Consider the following 22,922-nt stretch of genomic DNA (forward strand, 5'->3'; position numbering starts at 1 on the left):
ACTTTCCAACGTTGAGGTGTGTTAAAAAGACGCCTCAAGCTGAAACGACAGACAGTGAAATAGTGGTCTGCTAAGCGTTGCGTAATCACGCATGAATGCAGATCATGATTAGGCGCCCGTGCGGCGATGTGGTCTAAACAAGAATGCGTTATTCGGCCATTCACAATTTCTTCACGTGTGAAGGTGGTGACCATGCTTTCGAGGCCAAAAGCAGAAAGGGCAGATAAATAGTCTGACACTTGAGCTTTACCTGGGCATAATACGTCAATATTTAAATCACCGGTGAGGCAAAACACCTCCTCATAACTGAAACGCTTCAAAACAGTCTCTAATTCTATTATAAAGCGACTAACGCTGTTTGCAGGAGGCCGATAGATCGCTAACAAAGTAAGAGTGGTCTGAAGAAAGCTTACATTTAAACACAGGCATTCAGCATGAGCCAGATCTACATCAATGCATGATACTGTGTACTTTTCATTCACAAAAACTGCAATTCCACCCCCTCGACGGTGTAAACGAGTGATAAATTTTTCACTATAACCTTTTATGACAAAAAATTGTGTGCTTGATTCGGGAATATTTATTTCGGTTAGCACAAATACATCTACAAAATTTCTGGCATCTTCTGCAATATGTTTAAACTCGTCCCAGTATTTACGTAGACTGCGAATATTTATATTGACCAAAGTAAAGTCTGATTCGGAATTCGGACCGAAGCTGTCCTTAAAAGCTCGAAAGCTCGGAAAATCAAGCAAAACAGACGGATACATATTCATTGGATTTTTTCAACATCCATTTCATTGGTAATGCGAATGAGTGGAGAGACTTCGTCCTTCTTAGCGAAGATTTTGCCTGCTCTCACCCACACGAACTTGTACTTGTGTAGCTTGCCCGCGGCCCGGGCAAGCCAGAACAGATGCCGATTTGCCTTGGTTAGATTGTCATTAAAGTAGAGCTTCGGAAGTACTTTGGATTCACAGAGCTGTCGAAGCTTAATAATAATAATAATAATAATAATAATAATAATAATAATAATTATTATTATTATTATAAGAAGAATAACCGCATAACCGATAGGCACCCGTGGCCTCAGGGTTAGGTGGTCGAGCTGTTGTGCTCATAGGTATCCTCTGTTGAAATCCTGACGTGTTGAACAGTTTTCTTTATGTTTATTTGGTAAAGGAAGAATGTCATATTTTTCATTGTCGAGTATATTTGAAACCTCTTTCGTGGGCCGATTCCGGAGAATATGCGGCCTGAAAGAACAGCGCAACTAAATTTACATCACTTTGAACTTTGAACTATCGTACTGTTTAACATTTTTAATATTTAATAGTTTCAAAATATTTAAGATAAAAAGCATCCGCTGCCACTGTTATGTTTTATTACATTTATTTTTTGCGCCGTCATTCTCGAAACTCTGAGGAATAATTTTGTAGAGAATGTAAGATCTTGTGCGACCAACTTTAGTGATAGGAACAGCATGGCTACGTAACTCTCATATACAGCACAAATATCTAAATATCTAAATAAATATGAGGACACTCATGGTAACGCCGACAGCGTCCATATAATTGTGATCGCAACAAAGCGTAGCTGGATGTTTTACCTTGCCGACATCAAGGAATGTTTCCTTCATCGATTTAGCTCAAGTTTTTTTCTTCCTATCCTAAAAGGTTTTCACATTCAAAAGAGGTAGTACGATAAGTCGGCGAAATTTGCAGGCATGTCTTGGAATTAGCCAGCGGAAGGCAGTGGTTATTACGGGCGGTGTGCCGTAACGTGCATGGCCGTCAAAAAATGACCACCAGCGACACAGCATGCGTCGGAGCCAGGAATTAACCTTGTGAAGTAATTCCCAGTCACCACGAAATAAAAGTCCCCCCGCGTCTACTTCACAGAGCAAGAGGCAACACGGGGGCGGAAACGAGAAGGCACAAGCGTGGGCTTCCAACTGACATATTTATTGGCGCGCACGACTTCTTTGCACACGCGTACACGAGATTACACGAAAAATGTTTACGCGATGCGAAAATTCAAAGCGTCACACAAAATGCCGATCGATCACTGGCGTCCGCTGCGCATGCTTCCTTCTTCGAAGAGTCACATTACTTTGTGAGATTGGACTACGGATGGCTTACTGACACGCGAACATCGCTCCCATTAACATTTGTGCTACTTCGCTAATTAATTGCGCGCGTCTTTTCGTTCTTCAACCCGGTAATCATAGCGGTAAGCTCGAAGCATCACACGTCTTCACCCGCTTGTTGCTCTTGCTCTGTTTACACACACAAATAAAGTCCCACGATTAGGATACTCCCTGATGCGAAATGTGAGCAGAGCACGATACGTCTTTTCATTTCGCGATGTATTGAGGCAAAGAATTGGAGACTGAAATCACCGCACCGACTGGCAGTGGGCCACTGTCGCCAGTGCCTCCGCAGAGGAGGAGGGGGGGGGGAGGCAGTATGGGAACGCTTGCGGGGTTAGCGACATCAGAGCCAGCTGTGGAAGAATGCGACGGTGAACGCGCAAACAGTGGTACGAGCGCGTTCGCGCGGTTACGCAGAGCGACGCCGACGCTCAACCCAGGCACGAGTACCTAAGAGCCGCGCTCTAAGAGGAGGACAGTATTAGCACGGGAAATCGAAACGCGTGATCATCTAATTTTCTGGCCAATCCCTTGCAGTGGGTAGGAGCCACACGCTCGATAGGAAACATCATCTCTCTAGGAGGCTTTGTGCTATTGCAGAAGGTATCGTCATCAACACTGCCAAGAAGCAGAACATCGCCGCAGCGAGCCCCGAATGGTGTGACCTGGTTGGCCCGATTGTGGTAGCTGCCTCGGTGAGTAATGAATGCACTTTCCACTTAACACAACTCAATTAGGTGTACTGGTATAACGCAACCTGCAGCAGGCGCGACGCGTTGTTGTCAGGGCATTAATTATTGTGGGAAACGTTTTTCTCTGTCGTCAGCCTATCCTGCAGCGGTAGTCTTAATGAACAGGTCAACTCAGGAATGCGAGAAAGCAGGTTGTTCGAACGCCGATGTGGAGCCTAGCAGAGCGGTTGGCTCTGCATGGAGCTCCGTGGTTTTCTATCTTTTGACCAGTTTTATGCGAAGCATACTAGCCGTACAACCACGCTCTTCCTTGCTGCGCCACGCGCGGCCGCGTAGCTACCATATGACGTCATAACAGCTGCAAAAGCGGAGGCTCAACTCGTGCGCTCGTTCGGCCGCGTAGCTACATAGCCGAGTATCAGCTCGTGCGCTCGCCTGCATGAGTTGTTTCTTCATCTAGCCGAACCAAATATAGCCAAGCAACAGCAGTTCACCAAGCTAAACTGTGGTTCAACAATTAAAATGAAGGCTAGTATGCTTCGCATCCTGGGCTTAGCCTTAGCTAAGCCACAGCCATTTTTTTCCTATTGTGTGCTGAATGTCGTGTGGAATACGCGATTCGGGAACATTTAAGGACTCTGCACATACCAGTGTTAGCGGTGAGCCCTTCGTCTTTTCGTAAATACGGGCCGGGACGCGCCAGCCACACGTGTGCGGATTGCTGGCTGCTTCGTGGGAGACGCCGTGCGCACTGCCGCAGCAGATGGCGACGCCGGCTGCGTCCGGAGCTGCGATGCCCACGGGGGCGACGAACGCTACGACGAGCACGCCTAAAACAAACTACATTGAAGCTTCAAGCTCGCACGAACCACTAAAAGAAGGAGCGATGCTCTCGGACCTGGACCGGGAACAAATAGAGTACAGAGGCACCGACGAAGGGGATAGTATCATCCTACAAGACACCGATATGCCCGTCACACGCGTCGGGCAAGAGGAGGAGAATGAAGGAGACTGGCAAACGGTGTTAACTGTTCGCCAGAAGAAGGCTCTCGCTAGAGTTGGAAGAAAATCCATGGGAGCAGGGGGTGCCGACGACTCGTCGAGCCAGCACCTCGGACCAGAAAAGAAACCGCCGATGAAGAAAAAGCCACGAACCCATAGACTACTTGCGCTACCAAAAGAAGACTTCAAGATAATAGTAGGACCACATTAAGGGGTACCAATGAATGACTTGAAGGCTCCGCTGATTTCCGAAGCGGTCATCGTGACCACACAAAGGAAGGTGAGAGGGGAACGCTTCCTTTTACGACTAAAAACAGGATCAAACATCCTTATCATATCTACCCCCGAACAAGAGGTAGTAGATATTGTCAGGAAGATAACGAGGCTACAAAGATGCAAAGATACAAAGAAAGGTGTAGTACATAGATTGGCACTGCACACGAGTCCGGAAACACTCCAAGACAAGCTGCGCATCAGAACGCAAAGAGTGGAAATACTACGAGCGCGCATGCTTGGGGAAACAAAGACAGTGGTCATTACTTTCTATGACCCCATGATACCACGTTTTTCCTACTGCATGGGAGGAGAAATGCCCTGTTACCCATGCAAGAACACTGTACAATTCTACAACGCCTGCATACAAATAGGCCACAGGATGGGCGTGTGCCCTCAACCCCGTACCTCAGTGGGCAGCAAATGTCGCACTAAGGAGCCAGAGCCAGAGAACGAATGTAAACCCACCTGATCCACTTGTGGAAAGGAACATCTTGCCGGTTCAAACGATTGCAATAAACGGTACAAACAGCCACGGTAGTACAACAAAGCGCATAGCAAGTCTTCCTCCTGACTACTGAAAACTCCGATCAAGGAGTCTGTACCAAGGCCATGGTGGTACGACACGGGTGGCCACCATTGGCCACCACGACGGATGGCCACCATTAAAGCGACAAGAAGACCTACAAGCGGCTTCGCCACGAGGACAGCGATCCCGATCAAGAGAGCGACGAAGGCGACATAAGGACTCTGACTCTTCAAACCACCCCCCTTCCAACCGCCAGCCCATTCTTATAGGATCCAGGCAAAGATCTCCCACTCCAGCAAGGAAGAAGGAACCCACCGACAACAAAGTGAGCTGGGCCGGGATGGTTCGTACCACGGCTCCCATAACATCGAACTCAGAATACCAAAAAATTGTATTAGAAAATAGGCAACTCATGCAAAGCTTAGAAGAACTTAAGCTGGAGATCCCCGCACTTAAACGCCACCTGGAAGAATGCGTGGAAGCCTGGAAGAAATTACAGACAAATATGATCTAGAACTAGGAACTCTCCCTGGGGATAGCCTGGGGATACCTGACCCGACCTAACCTTCACGCTAAACATAGTGGATGGGCAATGGAGAAATTTAGACGAAAACTTGGGAAGTGACCACTATGTTATTAGCTATTCAATGACCACACCCCGCCTCAAACTTCCACCAAAGCAGGCCGGAATCACAAACTGGACGGCGTTCAGGAAATATCCAATGTCCACAACACCCCCCAACACAGCTGAGGACTGGGCAAAGGAACTCAAAGTCGCAAACGAAGCCACAACACGAAACGTATCCATTAACGCGAAAACAGCTGCAGTCGACCCACATCTGCTGCACCTGTGGGAGGGCCGGCGCAGCTTAACCAAGCACTGGAAAACTCAAAGACTGAAAAGAAAACTGAGGGCAAGTATAGCAACGCTAACAGAGCAAGCAAATGAGTTTGCCAGAGAGCTGCAAGCGGAAAATTGGCTCCAATTTTTGCGATTCACTGAGAGGGACGTTATCCACCGCCAAGACATGGGCTATCTTACGTAGCATGATAGCCCCGGACTCTAGAAAGACGGCAACAGTGAGAACGATACGCACCCTTGTAGGTGAATACAAAGGTGATCCCGATGAACTGATCCAAGCGCTCAGGGACAAATACATTATAACAGGGAGCGATATCGTCGAATCTCTCAGCTAGAAAGGGCCGGCAAACAAACCTCTGGATGAGCCCGCTTTGGTTGCGGAACTGTATGCAGCGGCACATGACATCACACGAAACACAGCACCCGGAGGGGATGGCATCACCAACGCGATGCTGCGCAACCTCAGCAATAGGCAACGCGAACGACTAGTCGACTACTTCAACAAGGGCATATGGGGACCTGGTACCATTCCACAGGAGTGGAAGGAAGCGAGCATAATCCTAATCCATAAACTGGGAAAACAGAAAACTATTCAGAACTTGCGACCAATCTCACTTACGTCATGTCTTGGGAAGCTGTTTGAAAAAGTGATACTCACCAGATCAACAGAATATATCGAAAGTCACAACCTGCTATCGCTGTACGTGTACGGTGTCCGCAAACATCTTTCAACACGGGATGTTTTCAATAGACTAAGAGACGAAGTAATAAACAACGTGGTGACTGGTGCAGAAAACATGGACTTGGACTTAAAGAGCGCATTCGACACTATGTCCCATCAGCTCAACTTGGAGGAAATAGAATAAATGGGATGCGGAAAGAGAATTTTTGACTACGTCAAATCATTCTTAACTTGTGGGACTGCCACGATAGGTTTAGAAGATGTGCGATCACCCAAGCTCCTTCTCCCCAATAAAGGAACTCCACAGGAAGCTATACTCTCGCCATTATTGTTTAATATTGGCATGAAAAATTTGGCGAGAAAGTTGCATCAAATCCAAGATCTCGAATTCGCGCTCTATGCGGATGATATCTCCTTATGGATGCACAAAGGATCGTTAGGCCACAAGGAATGCACCCTACGAGAAGCCATCAACACCGTCCAACACTTCGTGGCAGAACAAGGCATGGCCTGTGCACCACAAATATCCGAATGGCTCAGAGTCCATGGACGAAACTACCGTAACAGGCCAAACCTACACCTCCAACTAGAGAACCAAATGCTTCCAGAAAACACCAAGGTTGGTGTCTTGGGCCTCTGGATCCGAAGCAACAGGTGAGCGGATCACACTATCGCGACCCTGATAGCGACAAAGATGAAAACAGCAAGACTAATAGGAAGAATCACAAAGAAACGGAAATGCCTACACGAAAGCGAAACGATACGACTCGTTCAAGCTTTTGTCATCAGCCGGATATCATATCCTCTACCCTATCAAAACTTAAATCGCACAGAAATCAAGATGGTGGACCAGACCATGCGGTGCGCGTACAAGGTGGTGCTTGGATTACCGGTGAACACCGGAAATGAAAGACTACACGACACAGGAGTTTACAGCACCTTTGAAGAGCTCAAGGCAGCGGTTATAATAAATCAGACAGAGCGCCCGTGTCTCACACAAGCCGGACAACAACTACTGACTGGACTAAGATATTCGGTGAAACCGCAATATTGTAGTGACCAAATCCACCAGATACCAGGCCACATCAGGAAGTAAATACAAGCCACACCTATACCAATGAACATGGATCCCGAGTACCAGAAAGGCCGAAGACAAGCCCGAGTCAAGCAACTTATTTTTTTTTATTTTATTTAACATACTGTCAGTCCCACTGGGACTGTTACAGGAGTAGATTTATCAGCAAGATACAGGAATACAGTATACAGTACAGTATACGCCAGTTACACATCAAGCGAGTAACAATACAAACAGTATACAGTACAGTACCATAATACGCCAGTTACACACGGAGTAGGCAACAACACAAAATCAATACAGTCTGAACATGATCATCAGGTCTGGTTTGTTGACAAGACTGACGAGGCTGCGAGCTCAGCGAACTTTTCCAAGGAATCCTGCGCAGTTATGGATTTGTCTAGGCTGTTCCATTCTCTTATGGCTCGAGGGAACAAGGAAAAGTAATATGCGTTGTTAGCACAAGAGTATTCATTAATCGTAAAGTCATGCTTGTGACGTGTTTCTCTAGAACTATTAAAACTAATGTAAGTAGCAGGACCCATGTTAAATGCGTTATGAATTAATTGATAAAGAAACTTGAGTCTATGAAGCGTGACGCGGCTTGATAAGGTGTCTAGGCTTGCGTAGGAAAGCAGCTCTGTGGGAGAATCAGTGCGCCGGTATCTATGGTAGATAAAACGAACAGCTTTTCGTTGAACTGATTCGAGCATGTGTACATCTTTTTGCATATATGGAAACCAGACGACGTTTGCATATTCTAAGATTAGACGGATAAGGACTTTATATGCGAGTAACTTGGTATGTGAAGTCGCAAAGCGCAAGGTGCGCTTAAGGAAGTATAAACTGTTCATTGCTTTTTTGGTAATGTTTTGTACTTGGGTTTTAGAGCTGAGATTATCAGAAATAATCACACCAAGGTATTTCTTTTCAGTTACTGTTCTGAGCACGCCGTTGCCAGTACCATAGGAGAAATTAAGTTTTGTTTTCTTGTTTGTGACAGACATCACTACAGTTTTTTTCCATATTGATTGCCATTTGCCATGTATTGCACCACTTTATGACGTTGCCCAAAGCTGTGTTTAACGGAGACGCACCTTCACATCAACGTGGTATGTTATGTCGTTTATGTATAAGATGAATAAAAAGGGTGCTAGCACAGAGCCCTGCGGCACGCCAGAAATGACCGGAACGATATCAGAAGCATGGTCATTGTATTGCACATATTGTCGGCGTTCCGATAAGTAGCTGGCTATCCACCTCGTAACGGGACCATCGCCAAGTATTTTGTTTAGTTTGAAATTCAATTTAGCATGTGCCACGCGATCAAAAGCTTTTGAGTAATCAAGAAAAATTATATCAGTTTGGCTTTGATGATTGATTCCCTCTGCGAGGTCATGAAAGATTTCTGCCAGTTGGGTAACAGTGGACAACCCTGCTCTGAAGCCATGCTGCTTTTGGTGAATGATATTTCTAGTCTCAGTATGTTCTTTAAGAAATTTTAATAAAATGTGCTCAAGAATTTTACAACAGGTACATGTGAGGGGTATAGGCCCAAAAGCTTTGGGAATAATCAAGAAGTGCAATACACGGACGCCGCTCTGACTGTTAGAGGACACGTCACAGTAGCAGTTCACAACGCGCAGCGGAAAAGAGCCGAAATAACGGCCTCAATAAACACAACATGCGCAGCCACTGCTGAAGCTTCAGCAATCGCGATCGCAATCAAACACAGCGACACCGCCGGGCACTCGGCACTGGTTATCTCCGACTCTCAAGCTGCATGCAGAATGTACATGCAAGGCAGATTGCCACGAATCGCGCTGAGAATCTTAGGCGACGTACTCCAAGAAGAACAAGCAATCATATGGTGTCCTGGACACGAGGGTATCCCAGGCGATGAGAGGGCACACTCCCTAGATCGAGAACTCACAAACCGAGCGGGGACCCTTAACCGACTAAATGTAAACTTATTTCCATTACTCGCCACAAGCACCCCGTTACATTCCCGTACAATATTGCTAACGAACCTATACAAGCAATAACATCGTTCAAATACTTAGGCGTTACTTTGTCCAATGATCTCTCATGGCATGCACATACTACAAACATCATATCATCGGCAAATAGAACTCTCGGTTTTCTGAAGCGTCACCTTCGCAACGCTCCCCAACACGTTAAATTACTAGCCTATAAGTCACTTATCCGTTCAAAACTAGAGTATGCGTCACCCATATGGTCCCCACATCAAGCATGCCTCGTAGATGACCTTGAAGCGGTACAAAATCGTGCCGCCAGATTCATTCACTCATCTTATTCTCACAAAATCAGTGTTACCGCCCTCAAAGCGGAATCTGGGCTGCAAGCTTTATCCCTCCGCCCACGCATAGCAACACTTTGTCTATTTTATGAGCTTTACCATACATCACTTAACAGTGCCCCTTACATAACACCACCCGCATACATATCTCCTCGCACTGGTCACCAACTGCAAGTTTCCCGTACACGTACAAGAACTGTTAATTTTTCAGCATCTTTTTTTCCTCGTGCAGCCAAAGACTGGAACAGACTTCCTCGCAATATCGTCGTTCTCACCTGTCCATCATCTTTTTCTACCAATATGACTGAGTACCTGTTGTCACAAATTTGAGTGTTATATTTTTATGTACACCCACCCCTTTTGTAATACCCCCTAGTGGGGTCTTTGAGGTAAATAAATAAAATGACATGAAATGAACCACAGCCCTTTCCAAGATAGTCCACTTACAGCCCGAGACATCCTCGAACACCAACGTCGGACGACAGAGCGCCTGGAGTTGTACATTTAACCCCACGTTCAGAAGTGCATCTGGACTCGAAGCTCGTGCTTGACTTATTCTGATGGACGCCTGTCGTGAACGTGCCGAAGTAAACGCAGTGAGCGTCTTCGGCATGTTCACGCAGGTGCCATTCAAGTCAAGCACGCGGGCTTCAATTTACGATGCAATCCCGAATACCGAGGTTAGACTATCGAAGTTCTTGCTCGAGACATAGGCCCCACAACTACCATGTATTTTACGCCACATTGTGTACTCCTTTTCACACACAGCCTGCAAAGCCATGGATGCTAGCTAGCCATGCTTCTTGCAGTAACTGCTTTCGCACTGCAATCACAAGGTTTCTCACGGCGTCGCACGCTGAGTATGAAACGGAGAACAGGTAGCTTCCTGTCCCTTCTCTGTCCGATAAAACTAAGATAATGTGCGCCCGATAGAGCAATTGAACCAGGCGTCGTCGAGTACAACCGCGCGGTGTCCTGACCATTAGCACGGCAGCCCTGGAACGCGAGCAGAGCAGCGAGGCTGTGCCCTTATATAAGACACCGACAGTACGCATACTTGCCTCTTTCCAGAGCGAGCCGGGCTTTTCGAAACATTTTTTCGGGTGTGCGTGCCTTGCTGCTTCATCGTCGTTGTTGCTCGGGACAGCTCCCGCTTCGGCAGAACGAAGCCACAGCTCGTATGCGCTCGCCAGATTCCGCTATGCAAATCGCATGGGAGCGGAACGCGTGAACAGCAGTCGTAATTATAAGTCCCAGCTTCGTGGCCGGCATTTGCGTATACACAACGGCGCATAGCAGCAAGTTGCCTATATGGCGAGTATAGGTGTGGCCGCTTCGGTTGTCCCCGTGGTACCTATAGGCGACCACTCAAGGCCCGTTTGTAGTCCGACGTTATCGGCGCGCGGGCGAGCGTCGTTAGCGGTCAGTCACGCTACGTCGGTTGCGCTGCGCCAGCCGAGATGCCATCCCCTCTATACTTCAACGCGCGCGCCGTAGGCTGCTATCTTCGGAGCATGCGCAGAAGGTTCGCCAAGTCGCGTGCCGTCCGCAAAAGCCTTCTGCGGAGTTGTGTTGGCGCCTTTTTCTTCGCGCGCAATGCATTGTGGTGCGAGAGTTCCGCCGACTTCGACGCGCGAATCGCTCCGGAGCCAAATCGGCGCCGGGCCCGTCGGGGCGCGTTGGAAGCCGCCGGTTACGTTAGCTGCGCCGGTGCGCCCGACTATAGAGGTGTCGTTTTCGCCGACGTGACGTAGCGGGCGCGTGCGTTACGTCGGACTATAAATGGCCCTTCAGTGATGGTAGGCACGCTGCGAAGCGAGGACCTACGCCAGTGCGCGTGCTCGCTCAAGGACACCGAGGACCACAGAGCGATGCGCGAACCACATGCGTTGCGTTGGCAAGAGGGCGTTTGGTACTTTTGGAATTTCTCGTATTCATTTATCGATATATACATATATGCTTATCGATTGACGCAGAAGGGACGCTTCTGAAAGACGTTCTTTCGTTTCATCATCTTCATCGTTTAAGGTTCAGTTTGTAGGCTTTGAACCACTCTCAATAGACTGGGCAACGCTTGACGGCGGAACTGCCGATCCGTCCTGCGCAGAAGCACTGCTGGAAATTGCCTTTAACTTTAGCCTCAAGCAGATTATACATGCACCAACACGTGTAACCACGAAAACCAGCAATATATTAGACCTCACCTTCTTAAGCGACAATATTCCCATAATACAATCTCTTGAGAAACAGTCAATGGCATTGAAGAATACAAAGCAACCAAATGTTCATTAAAATTGCTCAACTGGCCGCGAGCCCGAAAGAAAAAGACTCAAATATACGACTGGACAAATGCCGATGACGTTAGTGTTCTTGACTTCCTAGAAGAATCTTACCCAGAATTCCTTCGGTGTTTCCACGATGAAAGCATGCCAACTGATAACCTATGGGTGCTTTTCAGGGCCAATGTTGATCAGTGTCTCAGAAAATTCATTCCTAAGAAAATAAAAACCGTACGCAAAATGAACCCATGGATATCAAGAGAGATTATACATTTAAAACGCAAAATTGCAAGGCTCAGAAAGCTTAGAAACAAAAGAACTTTTTTATCAATTGTACAACGAAAATTAGCGAACTTTCTTACGCGTTGAAGATAGCAGTGAAAACTGCTAAACAAAAGTACTTAGATGAAACCTTAAATAACTTCATTAAAAAATCCCCTCATAAATTTTGGCACTATCTCAAATCTAGGGTTCCGAAGAAGAGCAACTTATTGCCAACAGAAGCCGTAACCAAGGCTACCCAATTTAATCAATTTTTGCAATCAGTTTTCACAGTAGACAATAACACTATCCCAGACAACATCGCACAGACAAGTGACATAGGTGGAGTACCATGTGAGCTAAATATAGCGGACGCGGGAATTCTTTCTTTAATACTTAATCTTGATATAAATACATCCAGCGGCCCAGATAACATTCCAAATACTTTTCTCAGAAGGTACGCTGATTGGGCTTCGAAATACTTATTGCTAATTTATACAAAATTGTTGAAAACTTCTGAGGTTCCTCAAGAATGGAAAATAGCAAAAATTATTCCGATACACAAATCAGGTGATGCTACAAATCCTTCAAACTTCCGTCCTATTTCACTCACTTGTACAGCAGGAAAAATTTTTGAGCATTTAATATAAAACACATCGTAACTTTTGTTGACAGTCATTCTCTAATTAACCCTAACCAACATGGATTTAGTGGTTTGTCTACAACAACTCAACTAATAGAGACTATTCATGACCTAGCATTAACAGTCGATAAGCGAGGACAGGTAGACATAATTTTTCTAGACCTATCAAAAACTTTTGATCGGGTATCGCATCCAAAACTAATCCATAAGCTGCAAGGCATTCTGGGACACGGTATTGTTACAAAGTGGTTAAAAGCATATTTGTCAGGACGTCAACAATTCGTTCATTTCGAAGGGCGATCCTCAGACTACGATGAAGTTTTATCCAGTGTGCCTCAGGGCACAGTTTTAGCTCCCATTCTCTTCCTTCTTTTTATTAACGACATCACAAGCGGCATTGATGCAACGGTACGCATGTTCGCAGATGACTGCATTATTTATAAACAAATACATACCAAGGATGATCAGGTTGTTCTGAATGACGCACTTAAAGATATAGCGAAATGGTGTCAAGACTGGCAGATGACGCTAAATGCAGAAAAAACTGTCTGCATGACAGTAACGAGAAGGAAAGAACCACTAACCTTTCCATACGAAATTCAGCAAAGAGAACTACACAGGGTAGAAGAATACAAGCATTTAGGTATAATTTTCTCTTCCGATCTAAAATGGAACAAACACGTGTCATACGGGGCAACAAAATCACTCTCAGCGCTTTTTTCCCTGAAACGGTCCCTCAGATACGCTTCACCCAACACCAAACTACTCGCGTACACGTCACTCATTCGCTCCGTTATAGAATACGGCGCCATGTGCTGGTTTCCTCACACTAAATGTGCCATAGCGAAGTTAGAGAACGTACAAAGAAAAGCAGTAAGATTCATTTGTAATAAATACCGTCGTCATGATTCCCCAACTGAACTTCTACGCTTAGCTGGACTTCCAATAATTAGCGATCGTGCTAGATATCTCCGACTAAAATTCCTGTTTATTCTCCAGAGCAATGCCCTAAAAATAGACAAAAATAAGTTTTTAGTACACTATAACACTAGAATTTCAAGAACGAAACACAATAAACAATTATCTGAGTATAGGTTTCACAATGACACCTTCAGATATTCATACTTCCCACAAGCTATCAGAGAATGGAATATGTTACCACAAGAAGTTGTCGATTGTACAACCCTCGATTCTTTTTTGTCTAAGCTGTCTAACCATATCTTTGTTGCTACATGATGAAATGTGGTTTTTACATTATGTTCTGTTGTCACCATCAATGTGCATTGTCTATGTCGCTGTACGTGTGTATGTATAAGCTTATTTTTAAACCAAAGCCAAGGCCTCTTGTAAACGATTATCGTTGAACCCTGTGTGAACGATGTATTTTTCCTTTTATGAATGTACCCTTTCCTGCCAAAGCATTCGTTAAGGCTAGCAGTACGTACCAAATAAATAAATAAATAAATAAATAAAAGTGATTTACTCTGTGTCACAGCCGGACGCAGTGCTGGCGCTTCCAAGTAAACAACCTTCTCCATGTGATATTCACGTGGTCCATGGGGCTTCACCTATTTTAGGCAAGACCGTTTGCTATGAAAGAAATGCTGACAAACCCGGTTAAGTGGAATAATTCGGCAATGTTTTTTATTCTTTCGCATCATTCCAACTGCCCTTAGTTGCCTGCTGTAGAAAGATACAAAGGCTGTTCTGGTTAGCTGTGACTTAGGTTGTGGAAGCGGTATTTTTTGGCAGAAAGATTTCACGCCCGCATGAACGAACGATTGATTCTGGTTCAGAAAAAAAGAAGTATGGCAAATGAAGTAAAAACAACAGCAAAAAAATTACTCATTCGGCGCCGTCTCCGCCTCTTCACATAAATGTGAAACACACAGAATTTTATGAGACTACAACTGGACAAACTTGAATAAAGTTTGCTGCATCTGAAACAGAAGTGTAAATTATAGTGACTGCACCAAAAGCTAAAGTTTAAGTTAGGGCATGGAAGTTTGTGCAAACGCTGTTGCAAATTGGTTATCATTACAAATATGGAAACGCGAAGTTAACAAATCCTCAAATGTGCCCGAACATTGTGGTTCCTTAAATTGCGTTTGTTAGGTCCTCTGATGCGGACAAATACAGGACCCTATGACGTAAAACTGTTCAAATTTATTTTAATTCCAATCTCTTGACGCCAAGTTTATGTAACCGCCAACGTGAGCATCAGGCGGTGACTCGCCGCGTTGTATGGACAGCCCAGTCAAACACCTTCCTTGTTCAGAGAAGGTTACTTTTGTTATTTTCCAAAAAGAATTGCATTACCTACATTGACAGGCTTTCTTGATTTCAAGAGGCAAGGAGCACGAAGCACTGTATAGAAGGTTTTGTTAGGGCCGAGCTAGAGCTGTGAAAATAGGTTACCGAATGACTAAGGTGGTGCTGGCATCAGCTACTGGCCCGCTTTCCCTTGCTTAGCTTTATGTGGCTGGTCGAAAATAGCGACGGTGTACAATGGAATGCCAAAAAAATGCCACTAAAAGAGATCCTCAGTGAAGAAAAGTTGGCAGAGAGACGCGAAAAATTTTACTTTGCGCAATTCGATCCATTTTCTCAGGCAGCTCAGAGTAGCCATGGTCGGAGAAATCGCGGGGCCGCCACCTTCTATTCCTTTAAGAACGGAGCAACCTCCGGCTATTCTGAAAGGAAAATTTAGTTTTGTTCGGCATATCAATGCATCTTTTGTGCGCAGACGTCAGTTTGATGTGGTGGTTTTTCGCTGTATTGTGGCGTCGCGTGACAGGCGGGCTAAGTACACGCAGCCAGAAAGCTTTTCACCAATAGCTCGGGAGCTAATCTGTCCTTATTTCTGGTTAGAGTTTTGATCCTCCCAAGTCGCGGCTTACAGTCTTGATTGCTTACATCTTTGCAAGAGGGGCAATGGCGAACCCCTCTTGAAAAGCAGCTACCTCTGATGGTTTAGCTTAATGCTCGCTTCAACAATTGTTAGGTTGTGCAATGCCACAAGCAGCCATCGCCGCCTCTTTTTAAATTTTCTTGGGAGACATTTCAAAAGCTGTAACCTTTAGGTTATAAATAAAGTGGCAGGGTTTGGCGGGAGAAAATAATAATAATAATATTTCGGGTTTTACGTGCCAAAACCACTTTCTGATTATGAGGCACGCCGTAGTGGAGGGCTCCGGAAATTTTGACCACCAGGGGTTCTTTAACGTGCACCTAAATCTAAGCACACGGGTGTTTTCGCATTTCGCCCCCATCGAAATGCGGCCGCCGTGGCCGGGATTCGATCCCGCGACCTCGTGCTCAGCAGCCCAACACCGTAGCCACTGAGCAACCACGGCGGGTTGGCGGGAGAAAACAAAACACGAGCAAAAACCTTTGGTGTTCGTGGGGTCACAGATCAGTTTAGGCTACCAGAGGCTCGTTACGCGTGTAACACCCAAAGACAGTGCCCAATCAAGAAAAACCGGAACAAAGTGTTCAAAACTGTTTCAAGTTATTGAGAGTGAATTTGTAAAAAAAAAGAACAATGAAATGTAATCGTATAGTAAATAATTATTCCGTTAAAGCATAATTCCAGAATCCACAGTTGCTTATTCGCTCCACAATCTTAAGAACGCAGCTGTGCGCTTTGTGTCAAGTTTCCCTCGCTTCCATCAGCATTTCTAGGCATCAGAGATAGATCAGCACATAAAATGTATTGGATGGTAAATAATTATGAGCAGTTAAATTTAACCACGAAAATGCTTTTTGCGTTCACTCGCAATGAGAACGCAGCCGCTGTGAACAGGCACAGAACCGCGACGTCAAGAAGGCAATACGGGAGGAGTTACTGCAGCGAGAGAACTGAAATGTCTAAATTTGAAAATTTTGCTTAAAAGGGGGGGGGGGCAAAAACTTCCTAATTATCGGAATAATGTTTTCAGCGCTTCTTCATCATAATATGTACGCAGTTGCTCTGGCAAAATCCGAAGCCTCCGCGACAGCCCTGCGAGACATTGCTGGCTACCCAGGAATGACCTCTGCCAGTATTCAAGGGACTGGCATGAACATCGACATGAACGGGTTCGAAGGTGACCTCACCGACCACTGCGTACCCTGCACGGGAGCCGCAAACCAAACGTGCCAGATTGCCGACAAGCTGTCCACCTGGAACAAGCTCCTTCTGGCATCCAACTTTGAGCTGCGAGAACAGGCGGACATGTCTGGCCAGCTGTGCCTAGGGAATTTTTCTGGTAAAGTTCACTTACGTCAGCTGCCAAAGAACCAGGACCGTCTTCGATGGCTGCTCAGGGCTCATCACTGCATTGGTTCCGTCCACCTCAAGCTCGACATTGTCACAATCCGAGACTTCTATGTACGGGAGGCTCTTCGTCATAGTTCAGGGATCAAGACCGTGAAACTATATATACAGGGACGGAAAGCATTAAATGTCGTTTCTGCATTCATACCCAGCTTGACAAACATAAAAACACTTCACTGCGAGGCCGACTTATCGCGCGAGGATTCCTCGGAAGGCTTTGTAGCAGCACTGTCGGCGCTTCAGCGGGCTTCATCGTCTCTGGAGAGCCTACATCTCAATGGGTTTTTGATACAAGGGCCGGAGGCGGAGACTTTCGTCAGAGAATTCTTAAGCAAATCCGCGCTCAAAAAACTAGAGTTGCAGAGTTGCGAATTCAAATGCGAGTCCTACTCACACGCCTTAGTCGAATACCTTGGCACGACTAGGTCTCTAAATGTAGTGACTCTTGACATGGTGGTGAATCAGGTAACCCAAATGGCCATTCTTGAGGGCGTGCTGAAAAACAGAAGTATCGAGAAGCTTTCCATGTATGTGTTCACTGGATACGAAGAAATCGCGGAGTTGGTTGCTGGGGTTATCAGCAAAAATCGGGTAATACGCAACTTGACCTTATCGACCTTCGTCCGACATGTGCCTGAAATGCACGACGTTTGCGACCGCTGGCTCCACGCAGTCATTCAAAATAATACGCTGGAAGAAGTGGGCCTTCCACTGCAGATATTCCACCCATCACAATGGGCCACATTCATCACGGCGCTGCCGCAAAATGGAAATCTAAAGAAGGTCCACATCGACGCAGGGTTTCACGGCGAACTGCTACGACCAGTCTGCTCGATGCTCATGACAACTGGCTCCGACAAAAGAGTTTCTATCGGAACCTGCGAGTACAGAGCCGACGTGGACTTGATACGCTGCAAAGCATTCAGGGTAATTTATTTCTCCCCGCAAGAAAACGACGACTTTTTAGGTGTCGCTTTGCATCTACTTCCAAGCTGTGAGCACGTGACAGTGTTGAGCATCCGCGTAGACATCGGCAACCGGAGGCTCTTTTTGCCACTGGCCGAATACTTAAAATGCATAACTGTGCTGCGAGAGCTCGAATTGATTGTTTCGTACGACGTCCAACTGGTCGAGGCCCACGGCGCCAATCCGGGGTGGCCGGTCGTGCTAGAATCCCTGTCTCGAAACAAGAGCTTGAGGAAGCTTATGCTGCATCATCGATGCCTGACCACTCGAGACATGGAGGGCTTGGCGGACGTACTTAAACGAAGCCGGAGCATCAGGTCGGTCGTCCTTGCGAACGAGACCGCGGCAGACACCACCGCCTTTGTGCGACAACTGTCGAAGGGCATTGCGGACAACTGCACGTTGCTGGAAGTGCATTGCTTGGCTCACGTCGAGGCCGATGCCGCAGGTGACTGGCTGGCTGTGCGAGAGGCGACGCTGCGAAACTCGGGTCTGGTCGCACGAGCTGCTCGAATAAAGCAGGCTTCAGATTGCGACAGGTACGTATAACAGGTTAACGACGTGGCACTTTGCGTTAGAAATTGTGTCGTCCCGTTCTCAGTGCGGTAGAATCATTTCCGTTTTCTCTCAGCCACATCTTCTGAATCTGCCACCTCGCTTAGCCAAATAGCGCTCACAACGTGACCTGGATACGGCGCCCATTAGGAAAGAAATAATTTAGCTACACTGTAGGCCCTAAAGAATGCACCGCTTTAGTAAACGGTATCCCGTTCAAAGGCAGCTGAAGCAGAGACGCTTCGAGAAGTACCACTAAAGACACTTACAAAAGTTAAATGTTGAAAGGTACATATGAGCTTTTTGGGTAAACCGTTCAATTTCAGCCGCTCCGGTATTGGAGCATCTACCGAGGGCCAGAGTTACACATGAAAACGATGGAAAACTTCGGCAACGCAGTGTTTGGGAGAGTAACCTGCGCCAAGTAATAATACCGTGTCCTGGCGTGTTCAGACAAATATATAAAAACTGTGTGATAGCTACCGCTATCATTTAAGTGCAATCGCATTAACGTGGTCATCGTGGTGAGTTCCTCATGATTGTTTTTTGCTCCTATTTGCGATTTTCAGCATTTCATGCAAAATAGTTCAGGTCCGAAGGGGAATGATTTTTCTGTAGTTTCAGGAATTTATTATATATTACATGTGACAAAGTAACTTCCAGTCTCTTCAGCAGTTATCTAATAGCCGTTCTGGGTGCTTTACGCACTTGAATTAAGGAACTGAATTTGGCTTCAAGCCAAATCTTGTTTTAAGGAATGTTTATCCCCGAAATTATTCGCGTATATGCGGTTGTCATTTTTCTCTCAAAGACCTGTGCGCAATCGGCTCGCTTTCAATTTAAAACGAGCATAACGAAACTCTGGCACTTGTTTCAAACCGTAATACATCGGAACATTTGAAGCACTGTTGCCTAAATAATGTCGCATTGCAGCGATTCCTTACAGACATATGTTCAATTTCCTATCTATGAAAATATATTTACCATAGAAATTTTGAATACAATGATAGTTTGCTTTTCTCCTGCGTGTATGCATTCTGTGTACACTCTATGCCCGCCAAGTGAAAGTGTATACCTATTATGATAGGTCCTGCGGAACTCTTTGCACAGGCACTTACAATACACAAGGTTCCGCAGGTACAATATAGCATCCTGAAAGATCGATCTTGAAGAGCGTAGTAGCTTAAATCAGATACAAAAGTGATGGTACTTGTTTGTTGATTATCATTGCAGTCGTTTTCTCTCGGAGCGTTTTTTTTTTCCTTATTTGCGAAAGACGGGGCTTCATAAGAACGTTCAAAAAAGTAAGTCAGTGTATTTCTGATGGGAATGGGCAATGCTGGGAACAGTTGCAACTGCACTTTAACAGTGCTCGTATCTGAGCCTGCTCTCACAATTACCGTGACATAGGTAACGCGCCGAGGAATGAGCCTAGTGCCTTTTCTTTCGCTCCAAAGTTTCATCCGTTATAAATGGGAACTTCTTCCTTAGGTTCACTGCACGGTGAATGGATTCCGCCAGTGATCAGGAGGTCCACATGCCTTCGTTAGCCGTTTCTATGGCATGTCTCCAAACTTTATTTCATGATAACTTCTAATCATTCACCCCATACGTCAGAGGTTCCTCCAGGTACGCTTTTTCTCACTGTAACAGACTACCGGATATCTATCTATTCTATGCGTGACACGGCCGAGCCACACCCCACACTCTCTCCTGTTCGCACTCTTTCCTGATCAAGCCAGCTGTAATATCAGCCACCCACTTTTTTTCTTTTATGGACACCCCCGTCTTCTCGCTCAGCAGTGCGGCATTTTTTTTTTCCGTGGAAAGTTGAGCTGCCCTTAGCGTGCTTTTTGCTATCATACGAGCCTCGGCTTCACAACTGAACAATCGCAATATGTACCGAATGCAACCGGTGCGCAATCTACCGGTAACATCCTTCACAACATGGTTTCCGCAAGACATTCTCGTGTGATACTCAACTCGTATGTTTCACTCACTGTCTTCATGCCATCCTCTAATCGTTCTTCTTTAGCTGACTGTATATTTTTTGAGATTTTTCAAAAGCATTCAATAAAGTATGCCATAATCTCCGTTTATATAAGTTGCAGTTACTAAATTTGGATTCCAAGCCGCTTGCGTGGCTCGAATGTTTTTTACTAAATCGTTCCAAGTTTGTCTCTGTTAATAACACTGACTCTCCTCCGAGTCCTGTTTCCTCAGGGGTACCACAAGGATCGGTGCTTGGCCCTCTCCTCTTTCTAATCTACATTAACGACTTGCCTTCCTGGGTATCTTCCCATATCAACTTGTTTGCAGATGATTGTGTAATATTTCGAGAAATAACTAGTCCTAACGATACTACTATTCTGCAGTCTGATCTTGATTCTGTGCCCGCCTGGTGTAAGACTTGGTGCACGGAATTAAACACCAAAATATGCAAAGTCATGCGTGTAAGTAGATCTACTAATGCAAATGTTTCATATCATCTTGATAACTTTCCTTTAGAAGTAGTATCGTCATATAGATATCTTGGCGTCACTATATCCTCAAAACTAACCTGGAATGATCACATTGAATCCATAATCGCCAGCGCCAACAAAACACTTGCTTATCTTCGCCGCAATTTCTCACGCGCTCCTCAGGCTCTGAAACTTTTACTTTATAAAACACTGATTCGTTCGAAGGTGGAATCCGCCGCCTCTGTTTGGGACCCTTTCCATGACAATCTAATCTACTCACTCGAAATGGTTCAAAATAACTCTGCACGTTTTATTAGGTCTAATTATGCTCGAACCGCAGGTGTGACTAACATGAAATCGAGCCTTGAACTACCATCACTAGCATCTCGCCGTAAGTTTTATCGCTTGTATCTTTTTCACCACATATTTCACCATCATTCACTACACGATGATTTCATCTTTCCTCCCTAGTACCTATTCTCACGCATTGACCACCGATATAAAATAGCCGTTCCTTTTTGCAGGACTTCTACTTTTCAGTATTCATTTTTTCCCTGGACTTGTGAAGAGTGGAACCATCTTGCTACCACTACTGCAGAAATTACCAACCATCAACATTTCAAAAATGCTTTAACAGTAACTAATTAGTTCTTTACCTCATGTTATTTCTCGTTTTTTCCTCTTGTTTGCTTGTGCTTACCTGTATCATCTACTCATTTTACATTGTTTTGTAGTTTGGTGATTTGTATTGATTTGCTTGTTAAATAGAGTACTTGTATTTGTATTGGCACATTATATAACTCCATGTATCAGTGTATCTTTTCACAGAAATGTTTTTTTTGCCCCTCCCCTCTGTAATGCTTCGGCCCTGAGGGTACAATAAATGAAAAAAATGAAATGAAACATCCCGTAGATTAGCTTAAAGCCGTATACACCACGCTACGCCATGCAAACATTTCAGTTTCTCCAAAGGCAGCACTGGTCATGTGCAGGTACGTCACCGGAGCCCTGGAGCGAGTTTCCCGGTATCCTGCCCTACTGGACGAGGTTGCCATGAAGGCCCGTATCGACAAAGCTGAGCTCACGGTCTTGGTGCAAGACCGCCTGAAAAGAACCGAAAGCATGGACGGATTTATGCGGGCCGCCGGAGTGGTCAGGCAGCGAGTCATTTGCCATTCACCGCCGAGCGACGACCGCATGCAGCTGGATGACCTGATCGAGGACTGCTGGAGGCACCTGCGACGATACCTCGTGATTGACGATGTGAAGGACAGCGTTTGCAGGGTCTAAAACATCTGGGCCGTGAAAAACTTTGTCAAGGATCCAGAGAACCTGAGCCTACTGTAACCATTGACAACCGCAGTATTGAGCACCTCGTGTATGAACATTGACGATGTCCAAAAAAATATTGCTGTTAGAATACACAGGCAGGCACGAACTAAATGTACCAGTGCCCCGACGGATTTTCCTCTTTGCTAAGAGTATGGTACAGATTCCATAGCAAATGTGCATTTGAAACAAGTTGAAGGTTTCAGAAATAACAAAGCTGGAACACTTTTCTGCTGTTGTTGAGTTCATTTTGCATAATTGCCGAGACTTCGGAGATTGTGTTTCTTCACTTAGTTGCGGTGACAAAGCTAAGCATGTTTCCAGCCTTTAAGTTTGCTTCGCGTGGATGCCATGTGAGAGCTGCTTGTCTCCTGAAGGTTACGCTGATTAGTCTTAGAGATATCGAATAGAGTCTTTCCGAACATTGAGACAACTTAACTCAGCGCAAATACCGAATTAACGAGTGATTGTTTCTTGTTCTATTAGGTAATACACACCATTTAGGGAACCATAACAGAAGCC

General features: G+C 45.5%; 1 protein-coding gene across 2 annotated transcripts; it reads left to right on the forward strand.

The window, feature by feature from the left end:
* The first annotated feature begins 2,524 nt into the window (after window positions 1–2,524).
* Window positions 2,525–22,629, forward strand: LOC135918660 (uncharacterized). 2 transcript variants are annotated; one of them, XM_065452298.2, is made up of 3 exons: window positions 2,534–2,847; window positions 16,739–18,593; window positions 22,064–22,629. In XM_065452298.2, exons 2-3 carry the CDS (start codon window positions 16,801–16,803, stop codon window positions 22,359–22,361), a joined length of 2,091 nt encoding a protein of 696 aa, XP_065308370.1. In that variant the 5' UTR covers window positions 2,534–2,847; window positions 16,739–16,800; the 3' UTR covers window positions 22,362–22,629. The 2 variants fall into 2 exon arrangements, 1 of the variants encoding a protein (XP_065308370.1); XR_010569714.1 differs by lacking the exon at window positions 16,739–18,593 and having other exon boundaries at window positions 2,525–2,847; window positions 22,064–22,202.
* The last annotated feature ends 293 nt before the right edge of the window (window positions 22,630–22,922 follow it).

This window comes from Dermacentor albipictus, chromosome 6, assembly GCF_038994185.2.
Source record: "Dermacentor albipictus isolate Rhodes 1998 colony chromosome 6, USDA_Dalb.pri_finalv2, whole genome shotgun sequence".
NCBI classification, from domain to species: domain Eukaryota; kingdom Metazoa; phylum Arthropoda; class Arachnida; order Ixodida; family Ixodidae; genus Dermacentor; species Dermacentor albipictus.

What these genes read in the sequence shown, in the direction of transcription:
- LOC135918660 (XM_065452298.2), top strand. Translation starts at nt 16,801, where the DNA reads ATGACCTCTGCCAGTATTCAAGGGACTGGCATGAACATCGACATGAAC. An exon ending in CAGGCTTCAGATTGCGACAG is followed by an intron (nt 18,594 to 22,063) that starts GTACGTATAACA and finishes GGTCATGTGCAG; the next exon opens with GTACGTCACCGGAGCCCTGG.